The sequence below is a fragment of the Salvia splendens genome, chromosome 7, assembly GCF_004379255.2.
Source record: "Salvia splendens isolate huo1 chromosome 7, SspV2, whole genome shotgun sequence".
NCBI classification, from domain to species: Eukaryota; Viridiplantae; Streptophyta; class Magnoliopsida; order Lamiales; family Lamiaceae; genus Salvia; species Salvia splendens.
In genome coordinates, this window is record NC_056038.1 from 35,406,728 (window position 1) to 35,421,308 (window position 14,581).

General features: G+C 32.5%; 2 protein-coding genes across 5 annotated transcripts; both read left to right on the forward strand.

The window, feature by feature from the left end:
• Window positions 1-393: 393 nt before the first annotated feature.
• Window positions 394-4,073, forward strand: LOC121740834 (uncharacterized protein At1g03900-like). 3 transcript variants are annotated; one of them, XM_042133461.1, is made up of 9 exons: window positions 394-514; window positions 612-728; window positions 1,583-1,614; window positions 1,758-1,858; window positions 1,956-2,028; window positions 2,130-2,161; window positions 3,112-3,202; window positions 3,355-3,463; window positions 3,544-4,073. In XM_042133461.1, the coding sequence occupies exons 2-9, from the start codon at window positions 618-620 to the stop codon at window positions 3,859-3,861; spliced, it is 867 nt and encodes a 288-aa protein (XP_041989395.1). In that variant the 5' UTR covers window positions 394-514; window positions 612-617; the 3' UTR covers window positions 3,862-4,073. The 3 variants fall into 3 exon arrangements, with proteins under 3 accessions (XP_041989395.1, XP_041989393.1, XP_041989396.1); XM_042133459.1 differs by having other exon boundaries at window positions 415-728; XM_042133462.1 differs by lacking the exon at window positions 1,583-1,614 and having other exon boundaries at window positions 423-728.
• A 5,736-nt stretch (window positions 4,074-9,809) lies between these two features.
• On the forward strand, window positions 9,810-14,575 carry LOC121742498 (protein trichome birefringence-like 39). 2 transcript variants are annotated; one of them, XM_042135648.1, is made up of 5 exons: window positions 9,810-10,091; window positions 10,186-10,357; window positions 13,433-13,608; window positions 13,784-13,942; window positions 14,363-14,575. In XM_042135648.1, exons 1-5 carry the CDS (start codon window positions 9,823-9,825, stop codon window positions 14,424-14,426), a joined length of 840 nt encoding a protein of 279 aa, XP_041991582.1. In that variant the 5' UTR covers window positions 9,810-9,822; the 3' UTR covers window positions 14,427-14,575. The 2 variants fall into 2 exon arrangements, with proteins under 2 accessions (XP_041991582.1, XP_041991583.1); XM_042135649.1 differs by having other exon boundaries at window positions 14,370-14,511.
• Window positions 14,576-14,581: the final 6 nt, after the last annotated feature.

The following is a 14,581-nucleotide window of genomic DNA, read 5'->3' on the forward strand; positions in this document are numbered from 1 at the left end:
AGTTTTTTTCCAATAAAAATGTGATAGCCTTTAATTTATGTATTTCTATATAGGTATGTTTCTGTTTGTGCTAACCATATACCAATAATTCACTCTAATTTGGTGTAAGTCATATCTAATTTTTGCACTTCCATCCATACAAAATAAAACCCTTAAAATCGACAAAATTCTAAAGACAGAATTTAATGTGTTTTTCAGCCTTGATAGACCGACGGTAATATCAATAGATCCTTAACCGCATTCATATCCTTGTTCGCTTTCGATTATCATAAAGAAAAACATTTCCATATAATAAAAACAACAAAGTGTTAAAATTATTATAAGAAAAATACAAAAGTAAAATAAGGATTGACAAAAAATATACTCCCTTCATTTTCCAAAGATTACAAAATTCTATGAAGGCAAACCATAATATTCAAAATTCCAATCCTGTCCTCAAACATTTTTTTGGAACTAAAATTCGAAGACGATTGCTTGTTCGTAGCAACATTCCTCTAAAATTCAATTCAATTAGGTTAAATTTTGATTGGGATTTTAAAACGATCGAATTCAATTGGGGATATATTCTGCATTTGGATAATTAATTGCGATTGCATTTTGATCGATTAAAGGATCATATGGAGAAAGACAAGATTACAGAAGAAAAAGAGAGAGTAGTGGAAGAAGAAGAAGAAACAGACGCAGTTGAGCTGGTTCTGTTTCAAGTCTCGGAATGCTATGTTTACGTGGTAATTCCCAATATCTGTTTCGATTGAGAAATGCGTCTGCTGATTTGGTGTCCTTATCCTCTCATTGTTTGAGTTTTTTTTTCTATTTGAATTGTAGAAATTCTGCGTGTGTGATCTTGCTTGCTTTATTGTATGTGTTTAATCACCTCTTTTTATGGCTAAATAATGTGTTGTTTTGAGAATAAGTTGTTGTGGATCGACAGAATGAGTTAGTAGGTTTCTTTCTTATTTTTGCATTGTTAAGCGATCCTTGAAATATTCAAGAGCTGCCAACTCTATTATATTCAATAAATCTGCAATACGAAGGAGATAAGATAGTTTTGTCTTAACTAGTTTCGAAATTCAGTTTGTCTGTGGATGGTTGTTGAATGAATACAGCTAATAGTAGTTTTTATGGTTATTTGTGCCCAAAATGAAAAAAGTGGATCAAATTAAGAATTATTAGTTGTTTTAGAGTTAGAAATTAGGAAATGTAACTGCATTATGTTCTGGATGAAAAGGAATGATATCCTACTCGCACATTCTCGTTGATTAACATACGCTGATGAGCTGGGGTTGAGTTGCTTTGGCTGAAGGACTACTCCAAAACTCTCTAGCAAATGTTGCATTTCAAATTTGCAATGCTGTTAATTCCACACGAAAATCAAGCCAGTTTCTATTTCGGGCATTATAATATTCTCCTGAAATTCACTCTGAATTCCAACAACAGTTAATCTTAAAGATGTTGCATTTCATTTTGAAAACATTTCACTTATAGCTTTATTTTGGTTTCTAAGTTACTTTGGCATAAACTCTGTTGTCCAATTGTTGTTTTTTCTTGGGGATATTCTAATGTTCCGGTTATAATATCGCAGATACCTCCACGGAAATCTGTAGCTTCTTACAGGTTTCCCCCTAAACTACTTGTTGATGAGCAGTTCCATAATCTTGATTTAGAAGACAGCTTATGAATTAGAAATGATAATGTAATTGCTCAGCACTCATTTGATGGATGGAATAATTCAAAAATGAAATTCTTTCTTCTTGTAGGGCTGATGAATGGGATGTCAATAAATGGACGTGGGAAGGTAATTTGAAAGTTATTAGTAAAGGAGAAGAATGCATTATCCGGTTGGATGACAAGACAACAGGTGAATTTTCCTGACTTTCTACTGGGTAGCGGTGTTAATTAACTATCCATTTTCTTCTAGTTTCTGTCTCCTCTAATCACTATTGTCTATGTAACAGGTGAGCTGTATGCTCGGGCATTTCTGAGAGAAGGGGAACTGCATCCTGTCGAGGCTGTTATTGATAGCAGCAGGTAAAGAAATTGGTCACAATTGAAGCCACCTGCTTGAGAAATATTGTTAATGTTAAAACAATGTGGTTCAACTTATAAGACTGCTATTGGTTCCTTTGCAGATATTTCGTTCTTCGTATTGAAGAGAATATTGGTAGTTTACAGAACTTCAATCTTCTAATATTAGCTTCTATAGTTATTCTTTATATGATCAGAGTTTGGATCTTCATTGAATAAGTGATTATGTTTCTTCTTTTCTTTTTCAATGCCATGGTTGTTGATATAACCTATAGAAAACCAACTAAAATTTGGGCTGAGTTACGGGCTAATTAGTACCTTATGTATGATTAATTGAACACTGTTTATGCAATCTACTGTTATGAATTTTACAACTACTTGTGTCTGGTCCTGTGTTTCTGCATCAGAATAGATAATAGACATTGCAGTAGGGATTGAGGTCATATATGACCAAGAATCTTTGTGCGCTATTCACCTGGGGACATAACATACATTCAAGGTCAGATTAAGTTACTAATGCGATTTACTATATTAATAGCCTGACTACATGCCTGATATCCTGTTCATCTTTTTAAATCATTTTCACACATGTTGAAGGTGACAATATTAGACATGCTCGACAGGTATATATAGTTGCTACCTCATAGCATCTGGCTCGAGGAAGTTTCCAAACTTTTTTGCTAGTTCAACCTATACGAATTGTTTCACTCGCCATTTAAGTGCTAATCTGGTTAGCCTACTGAAAGGTCCACCATATATCAGGGTTGATTTACATTACTTACAATTTCCAAATGAACATATAGCAGGTTTTAACATTTCCAACTTACAAAGGCACATATAGGGCTAGAAGAATTGCAAAATCATATTGCTCTGAATCTTTAAGAGTGGTTGATTCACTTCATCTGTATGTTTCCTTAATCATTGACAATTTGGGTTCTTTCTCCCTTCTTAAGTTGTGACTATCATTTGCAGACTGCATAGCATTGTTGATTTTCAATGTTAGCTTTTAATATAAACTAATTGTTATCTATTTATTTTCATGTGTACATAAACAGAATTGATACCATTTCATTACGATTCATGCAGATGGGCGCCTTCGCCATGCTTTCATTGGTATAGGATTTCGAGAAAGATCAGAAGCATATGACTTCCAAGCTGCTCTTCATGACCATATGAAGTACTTCATCTCCTTTTATATTGCCTTCCCTTTAGTAACCATGTTTTAAGACTTAAGAGCGGTTTGGCCCTGCGTTGCTGTTGTCTAAAGTACAATGGCCTTAAAACTCTCTGCTGCCGAGACTCTATTGAATTATTTTATTCAATCTATAGGTATCTGAATAAGAAGAAAACTGCAGAAGAGATGGAGCACCAATACCAGCATTCTTCAGTAGATTATAGTTTAAAGGATGGGGAGACTTTAGTTCTTCAGCTCAAGAAAGTAAGATGTCATGATCCATTATTACTCTATAACAATTGCATATGCTCATCTTATCCCGTTTCTCTTTTTCTTCGAAACAGAAAGAAGGTGGCAGCAAAAGATCCAAGTTTTTCGAGCAGAAATTGAGTAATCTCATTTTGGACGATAAGGGTAAAAACAAAGAAGGTGCAGTAAGTATCAAATTGCTCCCTCCTCCTACCCCACCCCTCTCACCCGTTGATGCTTCGGAGAAGTTTCCATTAGGCATTACCCTGAGAGTTAGCCCTGGAAAAACTTTTGAGAACGAGGAATCATCTGGAGTGGAAGAACATCAAGAAGGAGAAGCAAAAGCCACCGAGAAGAAAGAACAACACAATGCACCGGATGATGATTTTGGGGATTTTCAAGCAGCCAGGTAGTGGGGATGCTAAGAGAGGTTTGCTTGTACTTGAATAATACCAATCCTTATTCTTTACATTTAACTTGGTTATCGGAGCTTCGTCCAGCTAATCCTGAGAGAGCACGATCTTTACGGTGTGGTTCGCCTTCCTATACTACTGGTACTTGTGTGTGTGTGGAAGTCTTTTGTTGTGAATATTCGTTTGTCTTTATCAAAGAGGTGCATTTTATATATTGCTTTTAGCTTCTCTTACTAACCACCACTGCTTGTGTACTTAGTTATTGATAGATGATAACTGATATGTTGTGTATGTAGAGACTAGAGAGCAATGTTATCAAATAGCGGATATGGCGGCGCCATGGCGCTATGGCATGGCGTTCAGTGGTGGAAACGTCATAGCACCATGTCGCTGCCATAGCACCGCCATATCCGACGTTTGACAACATTGCGTGTGTATTGTACTTAGGAATTGGGCATTATGCAAGAAACATGGAGGTTAGAGTTATATTTTATACTTTATTAATTGTTTAAAGTGTTTTAGATGTTATATTTTAATTATTTTCTAATTTCTGAATTATATATAAATATATAAGTATTATTTATTTATTTAATTATTGACCGTCATATCCCTGTGGCGGTTTTTAGGTGAACCGCCATAAGCCGCCATACGAGATTGATAACATTGCTAGAGAGTGTTGGCCAGAACATCGGACAATTCGAGAGGGTTAGAGTTGAAATTTTATAATCCGAAAAAATTCAAACCCGAATGACCCTATCTTGCAACCCAACAGGGTTGATCCGAAATTAACCCGAGATTCATAGGTTGACCCATATTTAGTTTTAAATTTTACTATCTTCATAGTTAGTAAAATAAATCAATTTTTTGAGATACATGTGAAAGAATATTTTAATTCAATAATTGAAAGTTCAGTACTCATTATTTCATTTTTTTATTTTACTCTCATGTTTATAAGAAAAGTATGAACTATTTCATTATTAGTTCGTCTTTGAAAAGTACTCAATGAATTTTCTAATTTTGGAATAGTTAAACAACACATTACTCGGTGTATGACACGTTGTGCGTGTGATACAATGGTGTATGACACGTTGTGCGTGTTTATGCACACACGGATTGCGCAAATTTCTCACACCGTTAAATGCCCTAAGCAATGATGTCATCGGTGATGAGCTCCGGACGTTCCTGGTCCCCTTCACATAAGTAGTGATAAACAGAGTGTCATATAAAATATGAGAGCCACTTTAATTAATGTACTAATATAGAACAAAACAATTTGGACATTCCAAATTTAAAAGCCATCATTTAGTTGCTTTGTGAATAGGCTTCATGATTTTCAGGTTATGAAAATCTATAGAGACTGACTTGCAGTAATCACAGCAATGGATTATGCCATAATTTTAGGCATAAAAAAGAGAGAATATTCCTAGAAATAATAAACTTATTTCCCACTTCGACTTCTTTGTTTTGCTTGCTCACATTCACATTACATATCAAAGCCTTCAAAAATATGGTTTGTTTTAAATGTTATAATTCAACCATTACCTGATTAGCAAAAAGTGAAGGTGGTTGAAGTTTAAATTAATCTTTAATCTTTAAAAGTTTGCTACCAATCAAGTAATTTTAAGCTAAGCAATCCATAATTGATTATTTGTTCATCCATAGAAATAGAGTAACCCATGATTGAGTTGGCTCCAAGTAGTTGAGTCCCTTTTATTATTTAAAGTTAGGTAAATTAATGTGGCCAATTAGAATTTTTTACAAGCTTATATTATAATTAATGCTATTTTGGGCAGGACAAAAAGATACTGCCAAATAAATATTGTAGTGTAAGTTGTGAGATTTTATTAATTATGCTTGTTGTAGAAGTGACCTTCATAACAACTTTGCAAAGGAGCCAATGAGTCATTTTTTCTTTTGGTGGAAATAATTAATTTTATATATAGGTGCATGCAGTCCAATTAAAATTTCTTTATCACTTCTTTATTACCCCATAAACTTAACAACTTGTGTCAAATTGATAATTGAAATGAGCTTTTTGTTGCTTTAGAAGTAGAAAATTGGTTGTAATCATGCTGAAATAATCGAAAAATATTATTAGTGTTCGTAATGTGAACATGATGGTTAATTTATGTCATGTATATTATTAGCTTCTCACCTAACCGATTCATCAAATTCATCAAATGATAGAGTAGAAAAGAAAATAGAACTTATGGAATTGAATACAAAACAAAGAAGGTCGCCGATAGTATTAGAAGAGTGATGCGGTACGTCTGGCGTGGGCGTTACTAGCAAGTAGCAATGAATGACGGACGAATAATAGAAAATGCAAATCAAGGAATATCAATAGAGTGCAACAAACTATAAAGAAGTCATTTTTGCATGAAACAGAAAGTGCTAATCAAGAATATCAATTGGAGTTCCGTAATTCAGAAAAATAAAAATAAAATATTATTAGGATTCTGTCAAAAGAGTGAAGTAATGATAAATGTATACAATAATTATGGCTTCTAATATTAGTATCGAATCAATGCAGTCCCTTTAGGACTTAGGAGGATCTGATATTTGACATCACATACATCATAATTTAGTAATTAATTGGTGGTAATTAAATTGCAATAGTTTGATAATCTGCAGTTAACAAATCAAGATTGATTTTAATTAAAATTAATCCATGCATGCATGTTAATAGCACATGGAAACATGGCTACATTCATCACATGTTGTCGGCCATTTCCAATGCTTAGACTTCAAGACATACTGCACTCATATTGTTTCTCTATCATCTTTCCATTCACATATTTCAGATTTCAGATAAATTTCCACATAAATTAATTTCTTGTGATAATTTATGTTGATTTCTTGTGGAATTCTAGTTTATTACTACTAGTAATTAGTAGCATGTTTTTTTTTATTGAGTCTTAGGTCTATTAATATATACTACTCCCTACATCCCATAAAAGATGTTTCACTTTCCTTTTTAGTCTGTCCCATTAAAGATGTCACATTTCCATTTTTAGAAAAAAGTTCTCTATCACATTAATATAAACATTATATTTTCTCTCTCCACTTATTACAAAATAAAACCTCCTAAAATCTCGTTCCGTCCCACAAGTGTGACATCTTTTGTGGGACGGAGGGAGTACTACTAGGTATAGTGTGGTCAATAAATAAAACAAATAGTAAATATAATATGTGAAATATTAATGAAATGCCACCTAATTAACAATCATTTCTCACGATGACAGTTAGAAAATTTAGAAATATTGATGGAGACGTATAAATATAAAATTTGGAGAATTAATATGTAGAAGAATTAAAACCATCATGATGATTAACCAATGAATTATATATTTGAAAGTCGTTATCTGGGATAGTATAACATTTTATTTGAGAATTAATGGGTCCCTGAAATCTTGGGGCCAAAAATATCCGATTCACAAAAGCGACAAAATAAGAAAAATCAAAAGAACAATAGTAATTTGAATTCCCTAAAAAAACAATAGTAATTTGAAGATTTTTGTGTCAATTCATGACTTATTAACTCTCCATCCTATCCCTTTTGTTATGCATGTGACTTCATTTGACAAAAATAAAATTCAAGGTTAATTGTTGAAGATTCGATTTTGATTCTAGATATATTCGAAATATATTTATCCATCTTTTATGGGACAATATATTTTGAATATTGTCGGAGGATGGATAACCTTTGAATTAACATTGATTCTATAATAACTCATCCCCTGACAATATTCAAAATATATTTAGGATATTTTGTACTACTATAGGATTAGCATTGAGTTAGAATTTGAATTTCACGAAAGTGAATTTAAAGTTAACTTCAAATTCAGTTTCATAGATTGCAATTCAAACACAGTTCTAATTACATGCCACCTTAAAGATTCTTATAGTATTTTAATTTAATTTAAAACTAGTACTTTCATTAGCCACTGCAAGTCATCCCTTCAAAGCATCTGCATCTGCGTGGTTAGCGGTTGGGTTAAGCACGCACATGGGTGCTTAGGCGTTGAGCACATCGATGCAAGACGCTAAGCACGTGACAAGTGAGTAGCTGACACATAACCATCCATTTTTTTGAAATCATATTTTAATATAAAAGAATTAAAATAGCCTAAATTTATTTTAATGTGACAAAATGGCCTAAATTTTCGATATCAGAAAAAAATGTCCCAAGTCATATATACAATTATTTTTAAAGATAGGAGGTTTGGGGGTGTACTTTAAAAGCCTAGACATTTCATAATTCGGTCAAAATAAGACTATAAAATAGAATTAATTCATTAATAAGACGAAAATAGTACCATATATACAAGCAGAACTGCAAATCTGCAATGATACAAATAATTAACAATATTTTAAGCAAAGAAGCATGCTTTAATTTATTATTTACGCTATATACTATAATATCATTATCATCATGTGACATTCATTAACTTATATATATAGATAGGCATACTATCAAAAAGTGATTAACTATAAACTAGCTGTTGAGCACTGTTGATATATAAGTATTCAAGTTGATTAATATCAAAACACATTTTATTAAAAAAAATTAAAAACATTAAAAATACTAAGAACTTATAGAGTCACTACATTCACAATAAAATTACTTGCACTCGGAAAAAATGAAATTTCTTCCTCTTATGTGATTAATTTGTATTACTCAATTATTTCATTCATATTTAGCAAAGAGACATATTCATCGCTGCTTATATTTGTGAATGCATGCACATACTACAAAATCATTTTTATTATTAAAGCTTGTTATTAAAAAAATGAAATTAAATGAAAATTCACCCATATAAGATTGGAACTATGATGTTATTCAACCAATAAAAAAAATACACGCACCCATCGTATCTAAATATCGAAAAAAATTCTCTCAGTTCCTATTAATTTAATTTTGATTTGAAACCTTTCACGTATATCATATATTCTTTACTACCAATCTACCATTAATTAACCAAGAAATAAATTGATTAAACGTATACATGACGTTGATAACATCACTTTTTTCTGTTAAAAAGTGATTTTCATTAAATAAAACAAAGTTTGGAATCCATTAATTGCTTGCACCTTTTCCTAATTTTAGAAAAATGAAAGTGGCTATCTACCAAAAAAGCTCAACTTTACATGAATCTAATTCTTACATTGTACTTCAACACACACTATATTTTTTTAATTGATATGATTATAATAATCATCTAAATAATATAACATTTTATATCAATATTTTAAACCGAGCTCAACATTTTTAATGTAAAGCCAAAATTGTAAATTGTGAAAAATAATATAGGAATTATGCATGTCACTTTAATTCTATTAACAAGTGAGACCGCACCAAAATTTTGATTAGGACAATCGACCTACTCTAAACCATAGGGATTATATTCTTATAGTTTGGTCCATCACCATCAACTTAGCGTGTTGCAAACTTACATTTTTGCTTTTTCGGCCGAAAAAAACTTTAGAGATAATTATTTCGACCGAATGTATGGTTAAATCGGAACCCTCTCATCAATCTGAAACAAGATCGGTTGTTTTGGTTTTAGTTCCATAACTTCCTATAGCAATTAGAACTAGAACTAGAACCATAACCATCTCTCATGAAATTAACCACATTTTTCTTTCTAAACGAGGATCAATAATTGTTCTTTATTTATCTACATGATGACTCGAACCTCCAACCTAGTGGATGAAAGTGAAACGTCTTACCAATTAAATTGCACTTCATCATCAGCTGAATTGGAGTAATCATACCAACTCTACCGGTTCGGTTCCGATTCAAGAATTTTGTAACTATGATCGGGGTAAACTAACGATTTTGACCCCACCCCACCCCACCCTACCCCCTACCCCAAACACCTACCCCCCACTTTAAAAATGCACAGTATAAGTAGCCTTCATCTCTCTCGTTCAAATTTCCTAACTCCAATTGAAGAAATGGAGCTGCTATTATTAGCACTCCTTTTCTTCTCCTCTCTCGCCCCAAATTCCGCCGCCGCGGAGCTCAACACCACCCGCCGCGCCCTCGCCGGCGCCGCCGGATGCAACATCTTCCGCGGCAAGTGGCTCTACGACGCCTCCTACCCGCTCTACGACTTCTCCAAATGCCCCTTCATCGACGACCAATTCAATTGCCTCAAATACAACCGCCCCGATCGGAGCTACCTCAAGTACCGGTGGCAGCCTTCCTCATGCAACCTAGCCAGGTCAAATTCCGCCGGCATTGCTGAATTTTGAGAGATCGGTGGCGATTTTGATTTTGGTTTTGGTTTTGGTTTGAAATTGGAAAAAAATTTGCAGGTTTAATGGGTTGAAATTTCTGGAGAGGATGAAGGGGAAGAAGATCATGTTTGTGGGCGACTCACTGAGTCTGAACATGTGGGAATCGCTGAGTTGTATGATTCACGCGTGGGTTCCCAACGCGAGGACTTCACTAATTGAGCGCCAAGGACTGAGTCAACTCGCCTTCCTGGTCAGTTTTTTCTCTTTAATTTACCAATCCTTTTTTTTTACTTTCATCCATGAAAAATAAAATAAAAATAACATATAAACAAAAGCGAACGTTAATATAAAATCAAGAGAAATAGACAAATGATTATTCGTTTTACACTTTAGATTTATAATAGCAAAAGGAAAAAGATTCCAAACTTTAGATTTTTTTTTTTAAAATTAACTTCATATATTTATATCATATATATGAAGGAGGAAATTACAAATCAACTCCTATAAATATGAAGGAAAGACAAATCAACTCCTATAACAAGGAGGAAAGACAAATTACGCCACCCAGGGTTCGAACTCGAGACCTCCTATAACAAGGAGGAAAGACAAATTACTCGAGACCTACAAATTAGGCCAAAGACAAATTACGCCATACAAATCAACTCCTATAACAAGGAGGAAAGACAAATTACGCGTTCGAACTCGAGACCTCCTATAACAAGGAGGAAAGACAAATTACTCGAGACCTACAAATTAGGCCAAAGACAAATTACGCCATACAAATCAACTCCTATAACAAGGAGGAAAGACAAATTACGCCACCCAGGGTTCGAACTCGAGACCTACAAATTAGGCCACCCAGGGTTCGAACTCGAGACCTCCAGGATGGAGGCGGTATCCAGCACCCTTTACCGCTAGGCCAAGGGGCTTGGATTGATTCCAAACTTTAGATTAACATAGCCAACTTTCTCTTTTTTCTGTTTGAATATTATATTTATAAGTTGATATTGAAAAAATAATTTCCATCTTCCCCTTAAGTCGTTTTACACTTAAGCAAATGTAATTTGTTTGTATTTGTCATATACACTCTGACGATGACATATTATTTAGTTCAAACAGTATATAAAAAAAATACAAAAGGGTAGGTTAAAAATCCATCATAAAAGCAATTAAAATTTGATTGCTTATGGAGTATATGTTTGACGATTCATGCCAAAATCAAGAAATATATACCAAATTGTGTCATCATGAAATTTTTGCATAATTGGGCATATATATGTATCAATCAAGATAACGTAATTTGAATAACTGAAAATCAAATGAGGACTTTATGTGATGAGCTGATGATTATTTTTGAAAAAATTGACAGCCAATAATTGATTTTACCGAACTCCACTTTGTCCAAATCTTTTTCGTTATTTAAAAATAAAGGTCAATATGATTATTAGTAAGAGAGAACCAAATGATCCTTACACGAAACTTTTTACAAAATTTAATAATTCAATTTAATGCTCAAATACTATTTAGTTGATCTATTACAATAATTTATTAAAATCCAAAATCTTAAATTTTATTGTACAAATTAAAATCTAATTAGTAGAGTATATCATATGGAGTAGTAAACAAAAAGTCTCACCCCCCTCATTATAGTTCACACCATAATTTTGAAACAATAAATAGTGGAGTACTACAATTATTTCGACTGAGTAAGTACATTTTATTAAATTCATTTTTTTTTACTTCTGCTTCGATTTTTTTAATTCGAAATTAATGCTGATGTTACTTCTGTTTATTCGAATACAAACCCTTCATTTATGACTAAAAAATATACTGTAGGAGATTCTGAGATGGTTAGTTTAAAATTCAAATATATATATTCCCTTTTGTAAATAAAATTTGATGAGTTCTATTGTATTGGTGGAGGGGGGTTGCATTTTGTAGAGGTTGTGCAATATTTTTGTAGGGATATAATGTTACTATTGAAAAATATACACTATATTATATTACACACTATAGTCGTTTTCTAAAATCGAAGCTTTATGTTTGAGTTAGACCAGAACACTTTGGGATATATCAATATATTTTTTTCATTATTATGTATAGAAATAATATTTTTAAGATTATAGCTTAAGGTCCAACTCTAACTATCAACTATCAATCATTAATTCGGAAGCTTGAAATAGAAATTTTGACGACATAAGTTGAAATTACATACTAGTTCTTAATTAAATCTTTCGTAATAAGAGAGGTCACTCTAGCTAATTCGAGCTTTAGACTTGAAGGGTTGTCAAAGCCTCAGAGTTCCGAAGTCCTGTAATGACCTTTTCACTGTATTCGATCCCACGAGTTCTATTTTCTGGATCAGCCATTGGCTGATGCAAGTTTAGTGATCCATTATCCTTTGTACATAAGTGCTTAGGAGTTTATTAGAGTGTTATTTTTTAACTCATCAATGAATAATTAGACTCTATTAAGTTATAGATATACTAACATTAACTATTCATTAATCATCTTATTAATTCATAACTAAAATTCAATTAAACCCAAAATTCGTGGTCCATGTGTAGACTTTTTTGTTCAAATTTATTTTCGTTTCTGCTTAATTTTATGTTTTGTGCAATTAAATACTACTTGTACGATAAAGGTTAGTTTAGTGAACATAATTTGATCCACATATTTTATCCTGTCAAATTTTCCTTTAGAAGAGTTGGATATCAATTGCCCAAATTATTTTTCTTAACGACTTTAGTAAAATCAACTTTAAGCAAATAAGAGTAGTGATAAATGTACATAAATTATGTGTCTTATATACATAATTGAATTTTAAGTACTTTATAAATAAATCGGTTCATGATTATTAATTGACATCGAATAAATTATTACCTTACATATTTATCCTTCTGGGATAGGACTAATTAGATAAAGACAAAATTTTAAAATTAAATATCTGCAAATTTTTCATTGAATATGTGCATACTTATTTACATATTAACTGAAATCATGTTATGTACTTATGAAATTATAATAAATCATTAAAATCAAATCTTATTATTTTTAATTTTTTTTAATATACAATAGAGACAATTTAATAAAAAATAATATAATTAGTTAGAATAAATAAATAAAGAGTATAATCGATTAAAATAAAATAAATTAGGTTCCATTTAAAATCTAGACGCATTATATACGAACAATTTATGTACTTTTATCGTTATTCTTTATTCTTGCCAATTAAGATGAATTTTCAAATTGCCACTTCAATTATTTATTTTGGAAATATAGAAAAATGGTTTTTAAAATAATATTTCATGGGAAACATATTCAGAATTATGGGGTAAAATTGCTATTGTACCGTACCCCATACCTAGTTGATATGGAGACCCAAAACGTGGGTCGGGTCTTGAAGCTCGACTCGATCCGCAACGGCGACGCTTGGCTAGGAATGGACGTTCTGATCTTCAACACGTGGCACTGGTGGACCCACACAGGAAGTTCTCAGCCGTACGTTTTCTTTATCGCTTGTGAAATTTTTTTTGATTCGATTAAAAGATAGTACTAATAGTTAATTAATTTATAAAATTGAATCAAATTCTGATTAGTGACAAAAAAAAAAAATTTCATATACAAAACTATGTTACGTTTAATTTAATTTAAATTGATTTGTATGAATATATAGATGGGATTACATAGAGGAAGGAGGTAAATTATACAAGGACACGAATCGGCTGATAGCATACTACAAAGGGTTGACTACTTGGGCAAGATGGATCAATCGAAACATAGATCCTTCAAAACCCAAAGTCTTTTTTCAAGGAATTTCTCCCACACATTATGAGTAAGAACTTTCTTGTTTTTTCACACTAATTTATTACTCACTCGGTCTCACTTATGAATTATTAAGTACATGTATAAAAATTGGTAGTGGAATATAAGTCACACTATTACAGTGAAAGGACATATTTTAGAAATAGAGACATACCGACAGGTTCGACTATAAATCGACATATTTTCCGCTCCAATTCATAAAAAAAAAAACCAATGAAAAAAATTGATTAATCTTGAACCGGAAAACCAACTAGTATTTTGACCCGACCAGCGGTCAAACTGATCCGATAGATTGAACCGCAAGCCCGTTTAAAACATCGGTCGGGATAAATGAGCATATTAAAGCCAGATCATCTATTTCAGAAGTGTAACATCTTTTATTGCATTCACGACTGATTGAAATCTAATCTTCGACCAAAAATATTACAAGGGAAAAGATTGGAATGAGCCAACAAAATCATGTAAAAGTGAGACACAACCATACTTTGGATTGAAGTATCCAGCAAACACACCACCAGCTGCAGTTGTAGTGAACAAAGTACTGAGCCGAATCAAGAAACCTGTTTATTTGCTTGATATCACACTTCTCTCTCATTATAGAAAAGATGCACACCCCACTGTGTATAGCCTCCACAATGGCTTGGACTGC